Genomic DNA, 21,445 nt, shown 5'->3' with positions numbered 1-21,445 from the left:
CCCAACCTCACACCTTATACACAAACTAACCCAAAATGGGCCAAAGACCTAATCGTAAGAGGGAAAACTATAAAATTCTTGACAACATATGGGTAAATCTTCATGACCTTGGATCAAGCAATGATTTCTTATATATAAGAAAGACAATAAAAACGTAAGCAACACCAACAAATTAATAAATTGCATCTCATCACAGTAAAAAATGTTTGTGCTTCCAAGTACACTGTAAAGACAGTGAAAAGACAACCACGGAATGAAAGAAAGTATCTGTAAATCATATACCTGATAAGGGTCTTGCTATGAAAGTATCTGTAAATCATATACCTGATAAGGGTCTAGCTATGAAAGTATCTGTAAATCATATACCTGATAAAGGTCTAGCTAGGGTTATAAAGAACTCATAAGTCTATGATAAAAAGACAAATAACTCAACTTAAAAATGGACATGGTATTTGAATAGACATTTTTTCAAAGAAGATGTACAAACAGCCAAAAGTACCTGAAATGATGCTCAACATCATTAACCGTTGGGGAAATGCAAATGAAAACCACAATGAAACACCACTTCACATTCATTAAGGTGACTATTAATAAAAAAGATAGTAAGTGTAAGTGAGGACCTGGAGAAATTGAAACCTTTAACACACTGCTGGTGGGAAAATACAGGGGGAGCAGAGGCTTTGGAAATCAGGGAAAATGTTACAGTTACCATTCCACAGCATTGTACTCAAGAGAAATGGAAACATATGTCACACAAAGACCTGTACAGAAACCTTCAGGGCAGCCTTACTGAGGAGCCAGAAAGTGCAAACAACCCAAGTTGCACTAACTGGTAAAAGTTAAGCAAACAAAATGTGTGTGTGTGTATCCCTAAATGGAATATTATTCAGCAATAAAAAAGAATGAAATATTAATTCATGCTATGAAATGAACCTTGAAAACATTATTTTAAGAAGCCAGACACACAAAAGGCCACATGTTGTATGATTCTATTTACATGAAATATCCAAACATGCAAATCCACAGAGACAGAAAGGAGGGTAATGGTTGCGGGGAAGGGAGTGAGAAATGGAGAATGACTGCTAACAGAGATCGATTTCTTTCAGGGATAATGAGAATGTTCTGGAATTAGCGGTAATGGAGGCACAATTTTTAAAATTGTATTACAAACCACCAAACTGTACACTTAGAGAAGAGTTAATTGTTTTTAAACGTTTATGTTTGTCTGGCTGCGCGGCTCTCGGCTGCAGCGCCGGGACCTTCCACCCTCACTGCAGCGCGCGGGGTCTTTCAGTTGCCGCCTGTGAATCCCCAGCTTCAGCACGTGGGATCCAGTTCCCTGATCAGGGGTCACACCTGGGCCCCCTGCATCGGGAGCTGGCAGTCTTGGCCACTGGACCACCACAGAAGTCCTGAAAGAATCACTCTTAACACGTGTGGAGTATATCTCAATTTTTTTAAACTAGCAAAACCAATTAAAAAAAAAAAAGAGAGAGAATACCACAACCAGGATAACACTGATACTGGTTCAACCTACAAATCTTACTCAGATTTCCCTAATTTCCTCTGTACTTCCCCATACCCTGTGTTTCTACAAAGGATTTAGCAATTATCCAAAGAATGTACTGCTGCTGCTGTTGCTGCTAAGTCGCTTCAGTCGTGTCCGACTCTGTGCGACCCCATAGACAGCAGCCCACCAGGCTCCCCGTCCCTGGGATTCTCCAGGCAAGAACACTGGAGTGGGTTGCCATTTCCTTCTCCAATGCATGAAAGTGAACAGTGAAAGTGAAGTCACTCAGTCATGTCCAACTCTTAGCGACCCCGTGGACTGCAGCCCACCAGGCTCCTCTCCCCATGGGATTTTCCAGGCAAGAGTACTGGAGTGGGGTGCCATTGCCTTCTCCGGAAGAATGTACATTACTGTTTAAAAGCACTAAAACCCCCACAATGATATACGACCTCATACTCACGGTTGGAGTCGCAACGCACGATTCTCATTGTAAAAATGAGGTGTTATAAAAATTGCCCTTGGTATATAATTCTATAGAATTAACATCATAACATAAAAGGGTATTTTGTATTTATTTGTATTTTACTCAACATAACTTATCTGTATTTCATGGTCTTAACCCAACAACGCAAATCTCTGGGGTTCTTTCCTGGTTTTTAACGAAGAGGCGTACTTACTTCAACTGAATTAAGGAGACTTTTACAGTCTGTTTTTCCCTGTTAATGTCTCATTTTGTTTAAGAAGTTTGGATTGCTGCCTCCCAAGCCATCGGAAATACCCCTTTATACAGGGATGTGGAATCTTTCATCCAATGGATGCACCGTAATTCCGTTAACCATCCCCTTATGGCTGGACGTTTAGGATGTTTCCATGTTTCCGATTTTCTTGCGGCAAAGTGCCGCAGCGAGCAACTTAATTTCCTCTTTTGGATGATTTCCTCCGGACAAGGGGTGGAGTTACTGGTTAAAGACTTCGCGCATCTTTCTGACTCCTGACTTATTTCCCGACGGCGCAAGACCCACGTGGGCCCCGGTCCCCTGCGGCCCCCGACCGCGGGCTCGGCCTCCGCGGAGCCAGCCCCCGGGCCCCGCGCCCCGCGGCCCTGCCGGCGCCCGGACTCACCTGCGCTCCCGCCCTCGGGCCAGCGCGCGTCCTCAGCTCGGCCTCGGGGTGTCCTCCCGGCTCCGCGGGGGTGGCCCTGGGCGACGCCTGTCTCCCCTTCGCGTCCCTGCCCGCCCCCAGCGCCCGGCGGCGCACGCACTGGGCGCTCGACCAGTGCCCGCGGGTGTAAAGAGCGGGCCGCCGCAGCCACGCCGGCCTTCAGTCACTTCAGCCAGGTCCTCGCCGCGGAGCCGCGCCCCCGACATTGCTCGCGCGCCGGGAGCGGCCGGGCTGAGGCGAGCGGCAGGAGGCCGGCCACGCAGCCGCTTATAGAGCGCCTCTGTACGCCGACACTGTCCGGCGCGGGGCGTGAGCGACGGGCACCGCGGCAGTGAGAGTGTGTGGCCGGTGTCAGGGTCGCCGCCAGCGGGCGGGGAGGCCGGCGGGCGAGCGGCTGACGGGAGGCGAGGACGGCGCGCCTCCCGGGGGGCTGACCAGAACAGGGGGCACTGGGAAGCGCGCGGTTGCGCGGGCCAGCGTGCCACATCCGGCCTCACCTCCGAAACGCCCGCTTAGACTCCCGCCGGGAGTCAGTGAGGCGGGGACGACGGCACTGACAGGAGGGCGTGGGGCGTGGAGGCTGAGGTCCGGCCGCCCGCGGCCGCGACGGGGTTAACGCCTCCTGCGGCGGCGCGGCCCGGATGTGCGCCTGCGCCGAGCGCGGAGTGCGCCTGCGCACAGCGCCGGGCGACGTGGCCGGCCGGAAGAAGCCAGTGCGGAACCGCCGCCGCCGGCCGCAGCGTCCATCCTACGCTGCCGCTGGGCTCCCGAAGCGACATCGCCATGCTGAAGAAATTCGACAAGAAGGACGAGGAATCGGGTGAGAGGGCCGAGGCCCTGGGGGAGCCCGGACTCCCGCGTAAGCCCTCCGCGGCCTCCCCGGGAGGCCTCCTACCGGACCTCCGTCTGGACGCGAGGCCCCGGGGACTTGAGCGAAGATGCAGCGCCCATCCGCGGCCGGCCCCGGAGAGCCCGAGCGGGCTCCGCTGCCCCTCACCCGGCAGCTCGGGCCGCGATTCGCTGGATGACCTTGGGCGGGTCTGCGCCTCTGGGCCTCTGCTTCCGCGCTTGTTAGGGGAGGGGGCCAGACCCGGTGGTCCTCTAGGGATTTCCTGGGGCTGCTCCCGTGCTGGGGCGCCCTAGTCGGTAGTGCCCGGATCGGTGGTTGAGAACCCTGACTCCGATTCATTTATCCAGCAAATGTATCGAGCGCCCGGTGCATGCCAGGTTGCACTGCGCCCTGACTCTGCAGCAGAGCTGGTGAGAACTACTGAGCAAGCTAGGAATATAAGAATGGTCGCAGCGGAGTGGAGGGAACAGACGTCAGTCAGATCCTCAAGCGTGTCATTAATTACAAGTGTGATTTCTGCTATGTGCAGAAGCCGTAGCCACTGGAGATGGTGGTCCCTCACGCAGTAGGGGCTCAGCTAAGTACCAGCTGCATAAATGAATGAAAGGCATGACACTCTGAGAGGCACACGAGGACTGTACCAGGGCTGCTGGGCAACTGCGAGTTAGTGGTCTGGGGGAGTGGAGCTCCCTGGAGGAGGCTGGCTGGATCTATTGGCAGCCTGTAGGGCTTTGACTGCTGTTCAGAGGACTTGGAGCTTGAATCTCTGAGCCATCGGGAAGTCTTTCTCCATTGTCTACATCTGGGAGAGTTTTGAAATTTAGGGTCACAACCTGTGCTCAGTCCCGTCTCTTCTCTCATGGAAGGTGGAGGCTCCAACCCGTTCCAGCACCTGGAGAAGAGTGCGGTGCTGCAGGAGGCAAGTGTCATTAGTTCCCCTGGGTCTTCCATTGAGAATGTTCAGTCAGTGTGATCAAAACGCTAGCATATTCAGAGTGCTGGTTTGTAGGACATTAGGGGAGAAATCTGTTCGTGGAAAGATGGGGAGTTCATTATGCTGATCCTTTTCTTCGTCTTTGTCTCTCCTTCCAGTTAATTAATGAGCTTTGAGGGTTTCTCTGGAGGTCCAGTGGGTAGGGCTCTGCGCTTGCACTGCAGGGGACACTGGCTCCAGCCCTGTTTGCGGAACTAAGCTCCTGCATGCAGGCCACGCAGTGTGCCCCCCCCTAAAAAAAAAAAGCCTTTACTAAGTATTCATTAGTCTCCAAGTCAGCACATCTCCAGGTAATATCTAGGGAGGATTTCAGGAGTTGTTAGTAGATGAATTAAAAAAAGGAAAACAAAGCTCCTTCCATGTGAAAATACTGTAGAACAAGTGTATTTCTTTACCCTGGGCCTTCTCAGATCTCTGATGTGCTTGAGAACAGTCATGGAAGGGAAATAAACTCAGCCAGAAGGTAAATATCCTTGGTCGCTTCTTCTCAGGCCCGTGTGTTTAACGAAACGCCCATCAATCCTCGGAAATGTGCCCACATCCTCACCAAGATCCTTTACCTCATAAACCAGGTAACAGGGTGAGCCCTGCGGGTGGGGAAAACGGTCCTGGGTTGTGTTGGGGGCAGGGGCACAGCCCCTGTGTGGTTGCAGCCAGCGGCCCATCTCTGGGTGCCCTGAGGGTCTCACTCTGAGGTGTTGCCCCTGATGCAGCCTCTGCCGAGTCTGAGGCTGCGACCTGGGCTGTCTTAGCTGGAAGAGCCTTCCGGCCTTTCTGTCCCAAGCTGAGGCTTCTTTCTGAACTGAAACAGGGGGAGCACCTGGGGACCACGGAAGCGACCGAAGCCTTCTTCGCCATGACCAAACTCTTTCAGTCCAATGACGTAAGTGCCGCCACCCCTGCCCTCCTCCAGGGGGACAGCTCTCAGGGTGGTGGGAGGGCCCCCGTCAGCGGCTGCCCCCGTGTCAGGCTGAGCCGGGGTCACAGGTCTTTTCGCCTCTCATGCCCAGCCCACCCTCCGTCGGATGTGCTACTTGACCATCAAGGAGATGTCGTGCATCGCAGAGGATGTCATCATCGTGACCAGCAGGCGAGTCCCGGGTCCCTGATGGCCGCCCCCACGTCTTCTCCCCTCTCCTCCGAGCTCCCGCCGCTCAGTCCTCGGCCACGTGTTGCCAGTGCCGTTGCCTCCTTTCCTCTCCTCTTGCCCTCTCCTTCAGTTACTCTGCCCAGCCATGGCGCCTCCAGGGTGGGCGGTTCCACTTGAATTCTCTGGCCTGGACTTAGGCACAAACTGTCCCTTCCCTGCTTTCTCTTGGCCTGCTGAGGCAGCCCGGAGCTTCCATGGCAACTCCAGCTCTTCCCAGGAGAGCCTGGAAAGAAGCGACAGGGACGGGGGGTGGTGGGGTGCACAAAGCCCACAGGCAGATTTTCCCATGAAGGACTGCTGTGCTCAGGAAGCATTCGGCTCAGGGGTCACGCCGTTTGGCGGGTATGCTACACACACACATGTAGGTTCACTTAGAGAACGTGGCAGACATGGCTTCCGCAGCCCCAGAACTTCCAGGGAGGTAACCCCACAGACCGGCATTAGGGGGGTGATGGCTGTGAGAGCAGGCCAGGAGGACCACCAGCTTGAATCTGGGTCAGGAAAGGCCTCCTGGAACTGGGGGAGTGGAGTCCTGCAGGGCAAGGCAGGCAGAGCAGGACAAAGGTGGGGCGGGTGGAGTGCAGCTGCCAGGACCTGTGGGTAGTCCGGGGACTTTTCTGCGACCACTTAATGGGGACAGCAGCAGGAAACCCCACAAGGGTAGATTGCCGTCGGAGCAGGGCAGTGACCCGGGCAGTGTGGAGTTTCATGGAGACCCCTTGATGAAGGGTTAAGAGCCCAGAGTGGACACCCGTTAATAATGGAGACCAGCCTGCTGACCTGGCTGGGGTGGGTGGGGCGTGGGAGCAAGCCCGGCCCCCATGTGAGGCCCACGCCATGTCCCTGCAGCCTGACCAAGGACATGACCGGCAAGGAGGACAGCTACCGGGGCCCGGCCGTGCGCGCCCTCTGCCAGATAACCGACGTGAGTGCCCCGCTCGGGGAGCGGCGCGGGGCCCCGGGGCGCATGCCCGCTCCCCCACTCCGGGCCTCACTGCCCCACACCTTGTCGCCTGCGCCCCGCAGAGCACCATGCTGCAGGCCATCGAGCGCTACATGAAGCAGGCCATCGTGGACAAGGTGCCCAGCGTCTCCAGCTCCGCTCTCGTGTCTTCGCTGGTGTGTAGCCTCGGCCGGGGCTGGAGATGGGGCCAGGGCTGGGGCTGCTCGGGAGACTGAGGAAACATCAAGGATCGCTTTCCCAAGGAAAACCAAAGCTGTGTGGCCCCAGTTGTGAGAGTCCCACCCCCTGCTCGGTGAAAAGTGCCCATGGGACTCTGGGTGGATTGAGGGCCCAGTTGGCGGCCTTGACCCATGCCCTGGGGTGACAGGTTTTGGGGATTTGAGCCTGGCAGGAAGTCTGCCAGGGCAGGGGGAGTGAGGGTGGGAGCCGTGCTGAGTCTGCGCCCTCTCGGAGGACCCTGACAGCAGGGCATCCTGCCCGCCCCGCTCAGCGTGCCCTGTGCCCCACAGCACCTGCTCAAGTGCAGCTTCGACGTGGTCAAGCGCTGGGTGAATGAGGCCCAGGAGGCTGCGTCCAGTGACAACATCATGGTCCAGGTAAGCCATGAATGGGGCAGGGATGCTGAAAATACTCAGGCGCTGGCCAGCAGGATGGACTTTCACCACGGAGGTCCTGGTGGCCCCTGGCCGGAGCAGGCTTCAATCCTTTTCTCGTGGTGGGGAGACTTGGGGGTTTGAGAAAAAGAATCTAGGGCATCTCTTGCAGGGGGAGTTGGGTTACAGACTTGATGGTTCATGCTTAAATATGCGTGTGGTTTAATAACCAGCGAGTATTGTTTTGGGTGTGCAATGCCATCTGCCTGGTGCCTGGTGAGGGTTCAGTGGGAGCTTCTGCCCTCCTGCCCAGACCTGCAGGCCCTCGTGTGGGCATCTGTTCCCTCTCCCCATGTCTTAGTGCTGGGTCTCGTTTCTAGGGCCCACTCTGGCCCCTCAAATCCTCCAGGATCACAGAGGCTTCTTCCCACATAGAAGGCCCTGAGCGCAGCCCTAGTAAGGACTCCGGAGGGCAGAGGGGATAGTCTTTGTGCCTCCCCTCCCCCTGCTGGCTTTTCAGCAGCAGCCACGCGTCCTGGGGCAGGGCCCGGGGGCCGAGGGCCTGCTGTGAGGGCGCCCGTCTGCAAGGCCCCTGACGACACATGTCCTCAGCCCAGGCCGGCTCCCACTTCCTCTTTCTGGTCGGAGACACCTGGTCTCTAGTACCTCTATCTGTATGGTGCCTGGCGGGGTTGGGGGACAGAGGCCTGCAGAGTCCCAGGTGGCTTGGTGGGCGTGGCCCACACCTGGGCTCCATGCCCACTCCAGAGGTGAGGAGCGGGCAGCGTGGCCTCAGGCCTCACTCTCCCTGCTCTGCAACACCCCCAGTACCACGCACTGGGGCTCCTGTACCACGTGCGGAAGAACGACCGCCTGGCCGTCAGCAAGATGATCAGCAAGTTCACGCGGCACGGCCTCAAGTCCCCCTTCGCCTACTGCATGATGATCCGCGTGGCCAGCCGGCAGCTGGAGGACGAGGACGGCAGGTAGAGGCACCACGCCCTGCCGCTCGCCCCCAGAGCCCTCGCCGACCCCCAGGCGGCCCCCCAGCGTCCTCCTGCCGCCTGTCGTTGCAGCCGTGACAGCCCGCTGTTCGACTTCATCGAGAGCTGCCTGCGCAATAAGCACGAGATGGTGGTGTACGAGGCCGCCTCGGCCATTGTCAACCTGCCTGGGTGCAGCGCCAAGGAGCTGGCCCCAGCTGTCTCAGGTGCCCAGGCCCCGCCCCCTGCCATCTCAGGTGCCCAAGCGCCCCCTGCCCGCCGTGTGCAGCTGGGATTCCCAGGGGCGAGGCCCTGCCTGAGGGTGGGCAGGTGTGCTCTCCTCGACTGGGGTGGCCGTGCCAGTTGGGGAAGAGCTGAGTGGGGGATTTGGGTCCGAACAGTCTCTGAGCCCTGGTCCCGAACTGCCCCGTGCCCTGTCCCTGCCCCTCCCGGGGGCCCTGGGTTTCCTAGCTGCCGCGCAGGGGTCAGCCCTTCACCGGCGTCTGTCCCCCACAGTGCTCCAGCTCTTCTGCAGCTCCCCCAAGGCCGCCCTCCGTTACGCCGCCGTCCGCACCCTCAACAAGGTGAGTTCGCAGTGGACAGAGGGGCTGATCTTCCGACAGGGCTGGGGGAGGGGGCCTGGGCCCAGGAGACCTGTCTCCTGGTCCCTCACGGCAGGAGGTGCAGCCCTGGCTGGTCTCTGTCCCCCAGGTGCTGGCGTGAGCCCACCTGAAGGCCTGCAGAACGGCAGAAGGCCTTCTGTGGCCTGTCTGTGTCCTCATCGCTTTGCTCCCGGACAGGTGGCCATGAAGCACCCGTCCGCGGTGACGGCCTGTAACCTGGACTTGGAGAACCTGGTGACGGACGCGAACCGCAGCATCGCCACGCTGGCCATCACCACCCTGCTCAAGACGGGCAGCGAGGGCAGCATCGACCGCCTCATGAAGCAGATCTCCTCCTTCATGTCCGAGATCTCGGACGAGTTCAAGGTCCACAGTCTGCGCCCGGGGCGGGGTGGGCCGGGGGCTGCCGCGGGGCCTCGCTGTGGCGCTGTGCGAGGTGCTGCTCCCGGCCTTTGTCGGCGAGCCTGGGGTCTTCCAGACCGGCCCGTCCAGCCCTTCGTTGTCTCCCGTGAGCGCTGTGTCCTGTGCTGGGCAGAGCCGGAGAGGGGAGCAGAGCAGTGCGCACGCCGGCCTGCCCTCGGAGCTCGCTTTCTGGGACGGGACCATGGGAGCTGACTCCAGTGTGGACGGGGTCGTTCCACACGCTGCTGCAGCGAGGAAACCCCCAGGGCAGCAGTTCCCGGGGGAGCCGCCCGGGAGGACCTGGGAAGGGCCAGCGGGCGCGTGTGCACTTGCCCTGAGCTCTGAGTAGACAAGCAGACGGGGGGGACCCACAGTGTGGATCGGGGCCTTGAACCGCAGTGCTCGCAGCCCTGCCCGGGGGCTCGGAGGTCCCCTCCGCCCGGCCCCGCCTGAGGAGGGGCTCCCCGCCTGAGGAGGGGCTCTCCGCCTGAGGAGGGGCTCCCCGCCTGAGGAGGGACTCTCACCTGAGGAGGGGCTCCCCGCCTGAGGAGGGGCTCCCCGCCTGAGGAGGGCTCTCCGCCTGAGGAGGGGCTCCCCGCCTGAGGAGGGGCTCCCCGTCTGAGGAGGGGCTCCCCGCCTGAGGAGGGGCTCCCCTGGCCCCGGGGACTGCAGCACTGCCCGCGGGCTGGGCTGCGCTCACGCCGGTCTCTGGCACAGGTCGTGGTGGTGCAGGCCATCAGCGCGCTGTGTCAGAAGTATCCCCGCAAGCACGCCGTGCTCATGAACTTCCTGTTCTCCATGCTGCGGGAAGAGGTAAGAGCGGGTGGCCTGGCTGCTGGCTCCGGCAGGCGGGCCTGGGTCCACCTGTCAGCTGGCTGGCTTCTGGTGCCCGCAGCCCTTTTGGCTCCCGTGCGCAGGCAGTGCAGGCACGCCCCAGTCGCTGTGGTTACATTCGTAACTGACGAAGTGCCACCCTGGCCATACAGACTCAGCAGGTGCCCTGAGGCGATGCTTAAGCAGAAGATGGCTAACGGTCTGTCTCGTGTCATCTGGTATAGAAATATTCTAGCCATTGCAATTTTTCATAGAAAAAATTTTCCCACAAGAATCGGTCCTTGGTGCCGGAAAGGTTGAAGACCGCTGTCATAAAATACACACGACATAGAATTCATCGAGGGCTTCCCATGTAACTCAGCTGGTAAAGATCCACCTGCTATGCAGGAGACCCTGGTTCGATTCCTGGATTGGGAAGATCCACTGGAGAAGGGAAAGGCTGCCCACTCCAGTATTCTGGCCTGGAGAATTCCATGGACTGTATAGTCCATGGGGTCGCAAAGACAGAGCGACTTTCAGACTAGAATTTATCACCTTAACTGTAAATGTATATCGTTCAGTATTGTTAAATACCTTCACACAGGAGTGCAGTTAATTTCCAGAACTTTCTCATCCTGCAAAACTGAACTCTGTTCCCATTTAACGATAACCCCCTACTCTCTACTCCTCCAGCTTCTACACCACCCATTCTTCCTTTATCTCAAAGGTGGGAAGAAAATCAAGTCCCAGAGGTTTCTATTAAAGCATCTGCGGTTAGTCCGGAATGGCCCTGGCGAGCATTCAGCCTGAGCCTTTAGTTTTTACACAAAAGGGAGGTAGCGGCGGGGGAGCCAGGCCCTGGCCTGCGGGCTCTGGCTGGGCCGCTGTGCCAGGCTGCAGCTGGGCTCCGCAGAGCCCCTGGTGCTCAGCCTCCTGTCGCCTGGCCCACAGGGCGGCTTCGAGTACAAGCGGGCCATCGTGGACTGCATCATCAGCATCATCGAGGAGAACGCGGAGAGCAAGGAGACGGGGCTGTCCCACCTGTGCGAGTTCATCGAGGACTGCGAGTTCACCGTGCTGGCCACGCGCATCCTGCACCTGCTGGGCCAGGAGGGGCCCAGGACCAGCAACCCTTCCAAGTACATCCGCTTCATCTACAACCGCGTGGTGCTGGAGCACGCCGAGGTCCGCGCAGGTGCGTCGGAGCAGGCTGCGCCCGGGCACCGGCACTGGGCCTGCAGGCCTGAGGGCGGCCCAGGGGCGCGGGCGGCACCCGGCGAACGTGCCGACCTCGGGCTCACCTCAGCTGCTGCTCTGATTCACTGTGTGTGGTCGTTTACCTTTCTCCTTTTTCACCTTTCTCCTTTCTTTCTTCTTGGTATTTAGGTTTTTCTTTTTAATGGTAGCTTTCTTGAGATATAATTCACATAGCATACTCTGTTCAATGAGTGTGTACTTCTGTGCACAGCCATCCGATCCTTCCTTTTACTTAGACTTACTGCTGTTTCCCTCTCACGCCTGCTCTGAACGGACGGTCCCCAAGCAGTTCTTGCTTCTCAGTTGTAGCTCATTCTCTCTCTCATTTGCGGTCAGGTGAGGCTTCGCTGCCCCTGAGGCCGTTAGGATACAGAGATTGAGGGCAGCCCTCGTGGCCCCTTGGTGGTCAGAGCTGAGAAGGGCTGCTGGGCCCGAGGACAGGGCCGCCTCCCTGGGAGAAGCCAGGCCTGGAGGCTGCTTGTCGGGGGATGTCGGGTTGGGCCTGCGGCTCGGGGCCACTCAGCTCCGGCCGGCCCGCTCTGAGCCCTGGCCTGAGCCGAGTTTGCCTCGTGCACGCAGGCGCTGTGAGTGCTCTGGCCAAGTTTGGGGCGCAGAACGAAGAGATGCTGCCCAGTATCCTGGTGCTGCTGAAGAGGTGCGTGTGGCGTCCCCTTGGCTGGCGGCTGCTCCCCGTCTCTGTAGTTGGAAAGGGGGAGACAAGATGCACGACTATTGACGGTAGAAAACAGTGGGAACAGAAAACCGTGAAACATGGTGCTGTGCAGAAGCCCCTCCCCTAGGTGTTAACTCGAGGTGTTTTCTGTTTTAAAAAACAGCTTTATTGAGATATAACTTGCAATCCACACAGTGTCCCCATCTTAAATGCATAATACAGTGGGTTTGTTACATTCCGAGTTGTTTAACCATTACCGCCATCTAAGTTGAGAACTTTTCTCTTGACCGCGCTGTACGGCTTCTGGAATCTTAGTTCCCTGACCAGGGATCGAACCTGGGCCCTCTGCAGTGGAAACGCAGAGTCCCAGCCACTCGACCACCTGGGAGTTCTCAAAAACACTTCTACCGCCCCAGAGAAACTATGTACCAGCGAGTAGTCAAGCCCTGCCCCAGCCCTGCCCGCCCCTCGCTCGCCTTCCGGCTCAGGATTTGCCTGTCCCGACTTGCCGTGCAGCTGCAGGCCTTCAGCGTGTTGCCTCTCGCGAGCCTGGCTCCTTCACGGGGTTTCCAGGGCTCACTCGTGTTGTCACACGTGCCAGCACTTCATGCCACTCTTGCATGGCGTGAAGAGCCCTCGTTTGTTTAGCTGGTCATCAGTCGGGAGGCATTTGGGCCATTTCCGGTTCACGGCTGGCATGACTCGCGCTGCTGTGAACATTTGTGCACAAGTCTTTATGTGACTTGCTTTCAGTTCTCTGGGGTGTGCACCCAGGAGTGGAATTGCGGAGCCATGTTCAAGTCCTTTTTGACGAGTGCTGCCGGATACAGGCGCATGGCTCCCTCCCTGGGTGGGCTCTGGGAGAGGGTCCCGGGAGAGTGAATACCAGCCCCCCTGTGCCTCTGATACCCGGGCACTGCATCTGGTGATTGGGGTGGAAGCACCCTGCCGCCTCTGCCTGCCCCCTGCTGGGGCCCTGTAGTGCCCCCGGCCCCCTACGGGCCCCCGTCAGGAGCTCCCTGTGTTCTGGCCACAGGTGTGTGATGGATGACGACAACGAGGTCAGGGACCGGGCCACCTTCTACCTCAACGTGCTGGAGCAGAAGCAGAAGGCGCTCAATGCAGGCTACATCCTGAATGGTGAGTCCTCCCCGCCGGACCACTCCCCTAGCCCCCTCCCCGAGCTGCTGCCTTCCCGGGCGGCATGCCCTCCGCTGGACTCCCCTGGCAACTGCAGGGCATCACTGTCATCTCAGGAGGCCTGGGGCCCCAAGGGTGGGAATAGCCCAGAGAGCAGAACCGCTCGCCAGTCATATGAACCTCCTTGAGCCGAGCGCCCCCCCGTGCCCAAGCCCCTGTCCCGTGTCCATTCGCTCTTTGTAGCAGTCCTGCCGAGGAGGGTGTCCTGAGAAGCGGGGGCTCGGCGCCTCGCTGGTTTCCTCGGGGTCCTGCAGCCTTGACCCCCGGCCCCGTCTCGCTCCCGCCTCCAGGTCTGGCCGTGTCCATCCCGGGTCTGGAGCGGGCGCTGCAGCAGTACACTCTGGAGCCGTCGGAGAAGCCCTTCGACCTCAAGTCCGTGCCCCTGGCCACCGCGCCCCTGGCGGAGCAGAGGACAGGTGAGCCATGCCTGTGTCTTCCAGAGGCCCTCGGGCCCAGGCCCCCTCTGGAGGCTCTGCCTGGCCCGCAAGGCCCCCGCAGCTGCCCAGGGTGGACGGGGCCATGCTGGGCGCAGGGAGTTCCCCACCCGCCTCTGCCCCGGGAGAGGAGGCCACCTGCACACAGACACTCACGCGGCCGCCCGTGTCCACACTCCACACGAGGAGGCGGAGAGCACACTTGAGAGCGACTGTGCTGCGGTCGACGCGCCCGGGCCGTCTCTGAGCTGTGGCTCACCATGTGTGCTTGTTCCTGCAGAAAGCACCCCGGTCACCGCCGCCAAGCAGCCCGAGAAGGTGGCCGCCACCCGGCAGGAGATCTTCCAGGGTGAGTGAGGGGGCTCGCAGGGCTCACAGGCCACGGCTGGGGCGGCGGCTCTTCCCCCCGGAACCGAGATCGGGTCTCCCCTGCATGCTGGCTCTGAGAGTGTTTGGACAGCCTGCTTGACCCTCAGGTGGAGGTTGTTGCATCCATTTGGTTTCTGAGGATTTGGATGCTCAGAGAGACACGGTGATTTGCCGCAGTTTGCACAGCACCAAGGGGAGGGCGGCAAGAATTACAGTCCAGCTCCAGCTGGCTCAGAGCCGCCTGGGCCTTGTTCTGAGTGCTACAGGCCCTGGGCCCAGTCGGTTTGGGACGTCTGGCGCCGCTCAGCGGAGTTGAGGGCACGACACAGTCCTGTGACTCGGGCTCCAAATGTGCTCCGCCCACCTTGTCTGGCAGGGTTTGGTGAGGATTCCGTCTGTCCCTCTACTCATACGTTTCTCAGGGGAGAGGCTGTGTGTCTGGTTGGCAGACCACGTTGTCCACTAGATTCCTGCCTTCGAGGCCTGGCAGCAGCCTCCCGTCCTGGGTGACGTCAGCCGACTCCCTGACTCATCTCCCCTTCTGTCGTTCTGCGCGCCGTCCACGGCTCCTGCCCGTCCCTGCACTGGTGCCTGCCTTCCTTATAGTGGGATTCGTCTTAAGTCCACTTTTTCCTTTCCACTCCCGAACCTGTCTTCCACCAACGCGCTGTCTCAGATGTGGCTGAACCGGGACCCTGAGCTGGCTGGCGTCGCTCTCCCCGCAGGCTTTCCCTGTGTGTCCCTTCCCTCTTGCTGCCGGCAGAGATCAGCATGAACTTAGTGGTTTCACTCAACGCCACTCCACCCCTTGTCCTGAGGTCTGAGTTCAGCCTCTTTACGGGGGGAAAGAGCAGAAGAATGATCCTGCCTGCCTTCTCCCTCTGTCCCCGAAACCCTACTAAGTCTAAGGCAAAGGATCACACTGCCTCGGGTAGAGTTCTTTTCCACGTGGAGGTCAGCGTAACCGGGAAGACGAGTGATGGGTCTTGACTAGTGGTCCTCAGACATCCGTGTGCGTCAGAGTCATGAGGGAAAGCTTGTTCGAGATGCGGGATGGGGGAGTCTCTGACGGGCAGGTCTGGAGAGGCCTGAGGGTCTGCACTGTCGCCATGCCCGCACCCCCAGGTGCTTCCGGCGCGATGATTCCTGAGCACAGCTCGGGGAGCAGGGCCAGCTGCCCAGTTCTCCCAGGCGCCCCAGGGCCAGAAACTGGCCTGCACCAGACGCCTGCTGGCCACTCTGAGCTGGGCGTTCTGTAACACTCAGAATCTGCCCACTCTCCTTTGGGGCCACTTGTCCCAACAGCCACATGTCGGAGAGAGCAGTCCATCCTCCTGCCTGGTTCCGTGGCCAGCAGAGTTCGCTTCCTCTTTGTCTTTCCCCGTCTCCCTCTTCTGAGCACCTTTGCTGAGCTTCTAAGCTTGAGGGAGTTTCTGGATGGGATGAGGCCAGGCCATGGGCCTGACGTCCATCGGTTGGTCTGGCGTCCTGTGTGGGACAGCGGGGAGGGCGTACTTGGGTGTGTCAGGGAACCGGGAGTGAAGGGCCCGCGGCCTGAAGACTGACCAGAGACCCCGCTGAGCCACTGGGTGAATGCGCGGCCTGTGGGTTTCAGAGCAGCTGGCGGCTGTGCCCGAGTTCCAGGGGCTGGGGCCCCTCTTCAAGTCCTCGCCTGAGCCCGTGGCCCTCACTGAGTCGGAGACGGAGTACGTCATCCGCTGCACAAAGCACACCTTCACTGACCACATGGTCTTCCAGGTGAGCGGGGAGGGCCTCCCGTGGCGTCCTGGCGCCCCCACGCCGAGTGGCTGGAGCCCGGTGCGATGCCGGGTCTGCCTCCAACTGCTGTGTGTAGAGTCCCTGACTCAGGGCCTGTGTGGCTCCCGCGTGCCCACATGGAGACAGGGGATCTGGGCAGGGAGTCTGGGTCAGGACTCAGGGTGGCCCTGGGGTGAGAGGCCTCCTCTGCAGCTCAGGGGGGCCCGCACCCCCCGGCTCAGCATCTCAGCCCCTCTGCTCCCGGGTCCAGTTTGACTGCACGAACACGCTCAACGACCAGACCCTGGAGAACGTCACGGTGCAGATGGAGCCCACGGAGGCCTACGAGGTGCTGTGTTACGTGCCCGCCCGGAGCCTGCCCTACAACCAGCCCGGAACCTGCTACACGCTGGTGGCCCTGCCCAAGGAAGACCCCACGGCGGGTGAGCCCCCCGGCCTCCTGGGAGCCCCTGGGTCAGGGTGGGGAGGGCGGCCTGTGCGCCAGCTGTTCGTCTCCGGTCAGAGCTTCAGCTCCTCGAGGTCGGTCCAGAGAGGAAGGCCAGCCCGCCCTGGGGCTTTGCACACAGCAGCTCATTTCCTCCTCACACACCCTTCGGGGCAGCACTGCTCTCTGTCTTAGAGGGTGACCGAGATGGGGTAAACAGCTTGCCTGAATTCACCAGGCTGAGAGGCTGAGCCCAGGTCCTCAGGCAGGACTCTGTCTTGGCCGTGAAGGAGCCGTGAAGGAGACTTGGGCATGACCGTCCAAGTCCACTCCTCCCAGAGAGGCAGGGGCTTTCCCAGGCCTGGGTGGCACGTGGACGTGGCCAGCCTGAAGTGTCTCTGCCCCCCTGGCTCCTCTTTCCTCGTGAGGGCAGCTCCTCAGGCTGCGACCGGGTGCTCCTGCCTCCCCACGCCAGGCTGGCACGGGCCGCTGGTGCAGCCGAGGCCTGGAGGGCAGGCTGTGGCCGCCCGCCCACAGAGGCCCCTGACGGCGCGCCTTCCCTCCTGCAGTGGCCTGCACGTTCAGCTGCGTGATGAAGTTCACCGTCAAGGACTGTGACCCCACGACCGGGGAGGCGGACGACGAGGGTTACGAGGACGAGTATGTGGTAAGCGCCGCGGGGCCCGCTCACGGCGTCTGCACGCGTGCGCGCTGGCTTCGGTTTAGATGTCGCAAAAGAGCTCTTGTTTTTAACTTAAAAAATATGTGTTCAAGTGTCACAAGAAAACCTGGGAAATACAAAAACAAGTACACACAGACAGGGAAGCGTTAACCGTAGTCTTGGGAGTGGCTGGGGGAGGGAAGTTGTATCTTTGAGGTCATTACATACATTACAGACCTCGTTGGGTTCACTTAGAACCAGGGTGTAATTTCCCGTCAGTACAAACACTTCATAAACACAAGTCTTAATGACTTTAAAATACTCCCTTCTATTGATATATCCTAATTCACGTGACTTTGTATTCGTTAACATTGGGCATGTGTGATCCCAGAGTCTCACGGTTTTAAGTGCCACATTAAACACCCCTCAGTATAAATTCATACCATTCAGGCCTGTGTTTCAGGCCTGTCTCCTTGTGACTAGAAGTAGAATAATTAAAAAAAAATTTTTTTTAACAATTTTTTTCTATGAGTAGGATAATTGGGTCAAAGACTCAGGACGATTTTCAGGCTTTTTGGTTCATGGTGTCAGTTGCTTTCTGGAGAAGCGGATGCCCTCAGTCCAGTTTGTATCTGCTGGCGACCTTCTGGTGCAGCGAGATGCTCCTTCCGGCTCCAGCTCACGGGGCTAGCATGGAGCCGAGGATAGGCTCATTCTCGATTTGCCCAGGGCGCTGTGGCTCCATGCCATCTGAGTGCAGACCCTGAAAGGCAGCCTGGGATGGAGGCTGCCAGAGCCCTCGTGGCCAGAGGGGCAGTCGCTGGAGCACACCTGATGGGCACTTGTGTCCTCCTGGGTCCAGGCCTGAGCCAGCAGCGAGCTAAGCCAAGGCCAGGAGGGCTGGGTATGAGGCCCGGCTTCTGCCATAGGGGCTGCGTCCTACCTGTGAACGCCTTCCCCGTGCGCAGGAGCAGGGGCTCAGCGGAGAGCTGCTGGCAAATGAGCGGGAGCCTTTCCTCACAGTTGGTCCAGGGTGCGCGTCCAGAGCAGGCCCGGCTGACTCACGGGGGGCGGCCTCTGAGCACTCCTCGCCCCCCGCCCCATCCAGTCAGGCACTGGCGGCTTCGGAGGGTGCGCTCTCATAGCCGACACCCCAAGAGGAGGATGGTGGGCCCTCCACATCTGTGGGTTCTGCCTCCATGGATCCAACCAACAGATGGAAAATAGAGTGGGTTCCAGAAAATCCACAAAAGCAAAACTTGAGGCAACAATTTACATAGCGTTTGCACTATATTTGCAGCTGTTTCCATAACATTTACATCATATCAGTTATTATAAATAATCGAGAGGTGACGCAGAGTATAAGGAAAACGTGTGTAGCTTAAACGCAAATACGGCACCGCTTTACATAAAGGACTGGAGCCTCCAGGAGTTCAGTGTCCGAGGGCGCGTCCCGCTGAGGGGCCACCACCCGGCCGTGAGCAGCTGAGGACAGGCCGCTGGTCCGGTAGGGCCCAGCCCCGGAGCGCGGCACTCAGAGCCTGCATGGTGGGAGGGGCGGGTGGGCAGAGCAGAGCGGAGGCTCTCAGCTGTCTCTCCCTGGAGCTGTGTGCCTCAGGACCCCTCTGTTGTCCCACAGCTGGAGGATCTGGAAGTCACGATAGCGGATCACATCCAGAAGGTCATGAAGCTGAACTTCGAGGCAGCCTGGGACGAGGTGGGGGATGAGTTCCAGAAGGAGGAGACGTTCACCTTGTCCACCATCAAGACACTCGAGGGTAAATGCTGGGGGTGCCGGTTCTGGTTTGCCTGCCTTTCAAGACCCTGGGCCACTGTTGAAATGTTCCTCCTCCCCCCATCCCCGCGCCCATCCCCCGAAGATCCAGGACCAAGTGTGGAGCACATAGTTCAGATACATAAAATAATGAAAAAGTCGCTCAGTCGTGTCTGACGCTTTGCGACCCCATGAACAATACAGTCCACAGAATTCTCCAGACCAGAATACTGGAGTGGGTAGCCTTTCCCTTCTCCAGGGGATCTTCCCAACCCAGGGATCGAACCCAGGTCTCCCACACTGCAGGTGGATTCTTTACCAGCTGAGCCACAAGGGAAAGTTCAGATGCGGCTTCATTAAAAGCTGTGCACAGTGGGATTTGGGGCTGGGGGAGTGGTGACGGTGCAAAGTGGAGATGAGGTAAGTGGGTTAACTCTAGAACCTCTCCCTGCAGAGGCTGTGGGCAATATCGTCAAGTTCTTAGGAATGCACCCTTGTGAGCGGTCTGACAAAGTGCCGGACAACAAGAACACGCACACGCTGCTCCTGGCCGGTAAGTGGCATTTGTCGTGGGAAGGGCCTGGGTGCCACTGGGGAACCCAGGGGTCCAGAGCTCGCGGCGCTGAACGTCACCAGGTATAAGAAGGCCAGCTAGAGCCGTCTTCCCCCAGCCCCTGCTGCCCGTCAGTGTCCCTGCCCACGGGCAGCCAGCGAGCTACGGCACAGCATGCCAGGCACCTCCCTGTGATCCTAAGGGTGTGAGAGCGAGAGTGCACGTTGCCCTGTGCAGAGGCAGACAGCCATATGCAGGTGGCGGACACGCTGCTCTGCGCCTGGGTGTTCACTTCACAGTGCATCTTGGGGAGCGTCCTCTTTTTCTTTTTTTAATAACATGAAATTTACCAGTGTAATGATTTTTACATCACTTCAGCGGCATTAAGCACATTCCCGCTGTTTTGCATCTATCACCATCATCCACCTCCAGAACTTCCCATCATCCCAGACGTCTTCCCAGACTGAGCTCCACTGTTTCTTGTAGCTGACTGTTTCACAGAAGCAGTACATGTACTGCTGAACACCGAGATTGTTCTAGTGTTCTGCTGTTACAGACTGTGCTGTAGGGAATGATCCCGTACATACGTGTCTACTTAGGCACTTTATTTTGGATGTGTGCACTCTGGGTACTTGTAGGGTAAGTTTCTCAAGGCTTTACCAGGTCAAAGTGCATTTTTCATCTCGGTAAATATTTCCAGTTGCCTTCCATAGGAATCGTATGCCTCTCTCCCACACTTCCAACCAAGCAGTGTGTTCCCAACCTGTGTGGTCTCTGCAGGCGTGTTAATGGTGTCTCGTGTGGCTTCACTCTGTGTATCTCGTGTACTGAACGGCGCTCAGCATCTCCTCAAATGCAAAGCGCCATATGAAACAGTGTATGGATTTTATTTATATCATGTATATTTTTCCACTGAGTTGGTTATTCTTTTCTAATACGAATGGGATTTTTAAGCACTTCTGGAAATTTTCAAACTTACACACACAGAACCCCCAGGCACTCCTCCTCCAGCTGTAGCAATGAGCATCTCTACCCAGACGCGTTCTCCACCCCCAGATTATTTTAGAGCAAACTCCATACATAGGCATTTCATATGTAAATGTTTCTGATCGCTGTTTCTCCAAAAGCTAATGAGCCAATGTGCTTACTGCGCCTGAAACAGTGAACGAAGGGAAGTGCTTTTTTCTGAGTGTTTATAAACAGGGTTAGGAGGTGGCTCTGCTCCAGTGCCCTGCTCACAGCTGGCTGCCCCCAAGCCCGCAGTGAGGCAGCCCTGTCCCCTGGGTTTTGCAGACACCTGCACCGCGATTTTGCCACGGTGGGGCTGTCCCTCGGTCTGTGAGCTTCGATGAGGTCGGCATGTGTGAGAGCCTCGGTGATGTCACACAGAACCACACACGTCCAGTCGTTTTGGGCTTGGCAGCAGCGTGACGGGCAGACTGATCTCTGCGAGGTCACTGATGATGCTGCAGCTCAGAGAGGTGCAGTGACGTGCCCAGCGCTTCACACTGGGTGTGAGAGCTCCCGTCTCACCCCAGAGCCGCCTCTGCCAGCTGTGGCACGCTGCCCTCAGCCCAGCCCTGCAGCCCCCTTCGGTCTTACGCGCCTGCCTTCTCTCTTCCCTTGCAGGCGTGTTCCGGGGAGGCCATGACATCCTGGTGCGCTCCCGGCTGCTGCTTTTGGACACAGTCACTATGCAGGTGACAGCCAGAAGTTCAGAGGAGCTGCCGGTGGACATCGTCTTGGCGTCTGTGGGCTAAGAGGCCGGCTTGCATCGGACCACGTCCTCCCCTTTCCCCGAACACTATGCAGGAGTCGCGCCTTCCTCCTGAACCCAGTGGAAGCTCCTTTCCAAGCCTGTGTATTGAAAAGCAATTAGGAATCACTGAGGGTTTTTTGTTGTGTTTTTTGTCTTCTTAAATTGACCCCCTGCCCCAAACCCCTCTGCTGACAGTGACTCTTTAAACAGGGCATGATTTTAGCGCATCCTAGAACTTGCTGTCTTGCCTGCCAGGGAAGGGGCATTGCAAATAAAGAAAGTGCTTGCGCCATCTGAGTTTCTCCCCTTTGGAACCATCATCTTAGCCCTACAAATAAATCAGCGCATATTTATTGAGTGACTGCTGCTTCTGCACACTTGTGCTTAGGCGTCCGGCTTCCCTGCCACCCGGAGCCCTTTGCCTCTGTACCTACAAGGGGGCAGGACCCTCTCACTGGCTCTGCCCGTGCCCCACACCCAGGAGCGGGAGCAGCACGGATTTCCTGAGGGGATGACGGC

The 21,445-nt window shown here is 58.3% G+C and overlaps 1 protein-coding gene across 1 annotated transcript; it reads left to right on the top strand.

The window, feature by feature from the left end:
* Positions 1–3,345: 3,345 nt before the first annotated feature.
* Positions 3,346–21,287, top strand: COPG1 (coatomer protein complex subunit gamma 1). The gene is made up of 24 exons (XM_027523500.1): positions 3,346–3,491; positions 4,388–4,440; positions 5,007–5,087; positions 5,327–5,398; positions 5,526–5,605; positions 6,515–6,590; positions 6,692–6,784; positions 7,139–7,225; positions 8,051–8,208; positions 8,299–8,432; positions 8,722–8,789; positions 9,006–9,194; positions 9,948–10,043; positions 10,995–11,238; positions 11,880–11,955; positions 13,010–13,113; positions 13,464–13,589; positions 13,888–13,956; positions 15,592–15,734; positions 16,006–16,177; positions 16,749–16,846; positions 18,480–18,618; positions 19,069–19,167; positions 20,797–21,287. The coding sequence occupies exons 1-24, from the start codon at positions 3,455–3,457 to the stop codon at positions 20,925–20,927; spliced, it is 2,625 nt and encodes an 874-aa protein (XP_027379301.1). The 5' UTR covers positions 3,346–3,454; the 3' UTR covers positions 20,928–21,287.
* Positions 21,288–21,445: the final 158 nt, after the last annotated feature.

Source organism: Bos indicus x Bos taurus, chromosome 22 (genome assembly GCF_003369695.1).
Source record: "Bos indicus x Bos taurus breed Angus x Brahman F1 hybrid chromosome 22, Bos_hybrid_MaternalHap_v2.0, whole genome shotgun sequence".
NCBI classification, from domain to species: Eukaryota; Metazoa; Chordata; class Mammalia; order Artiodactyla; family Bovidae; genus Bos; species Bos indicus x Bos taurus.
Note: the sequence above shows the minus strand (reverse complement) of the source record. Positions and strands in the feature narration are given on the sequence as shown.

Excerpts from the sequence above, each read along its gene's own strand:
- COPG1 (XM_027523500.1), top strand. The coding sequence starts at position 3,455 with ATGCTGAAGAAATTCGACAAGAAGGACGAGGAATCGG. Across the intron at positions 5,606-6,514 it reads GTCATCATCGTGACCAGCAG|CCTGACCAAGGACATGACCG; the intron begins GCGAGTCCCGGG and ends ATGTCCCTGCAG. Across the intron at positions 8,790-9,005 it reads CCGTCCGCACCCTCAACAAG|GTGGCCATGAAGCACCCGTC; the intron begins GTGAGTTCGCAG and ends GCTCCCGGACAG.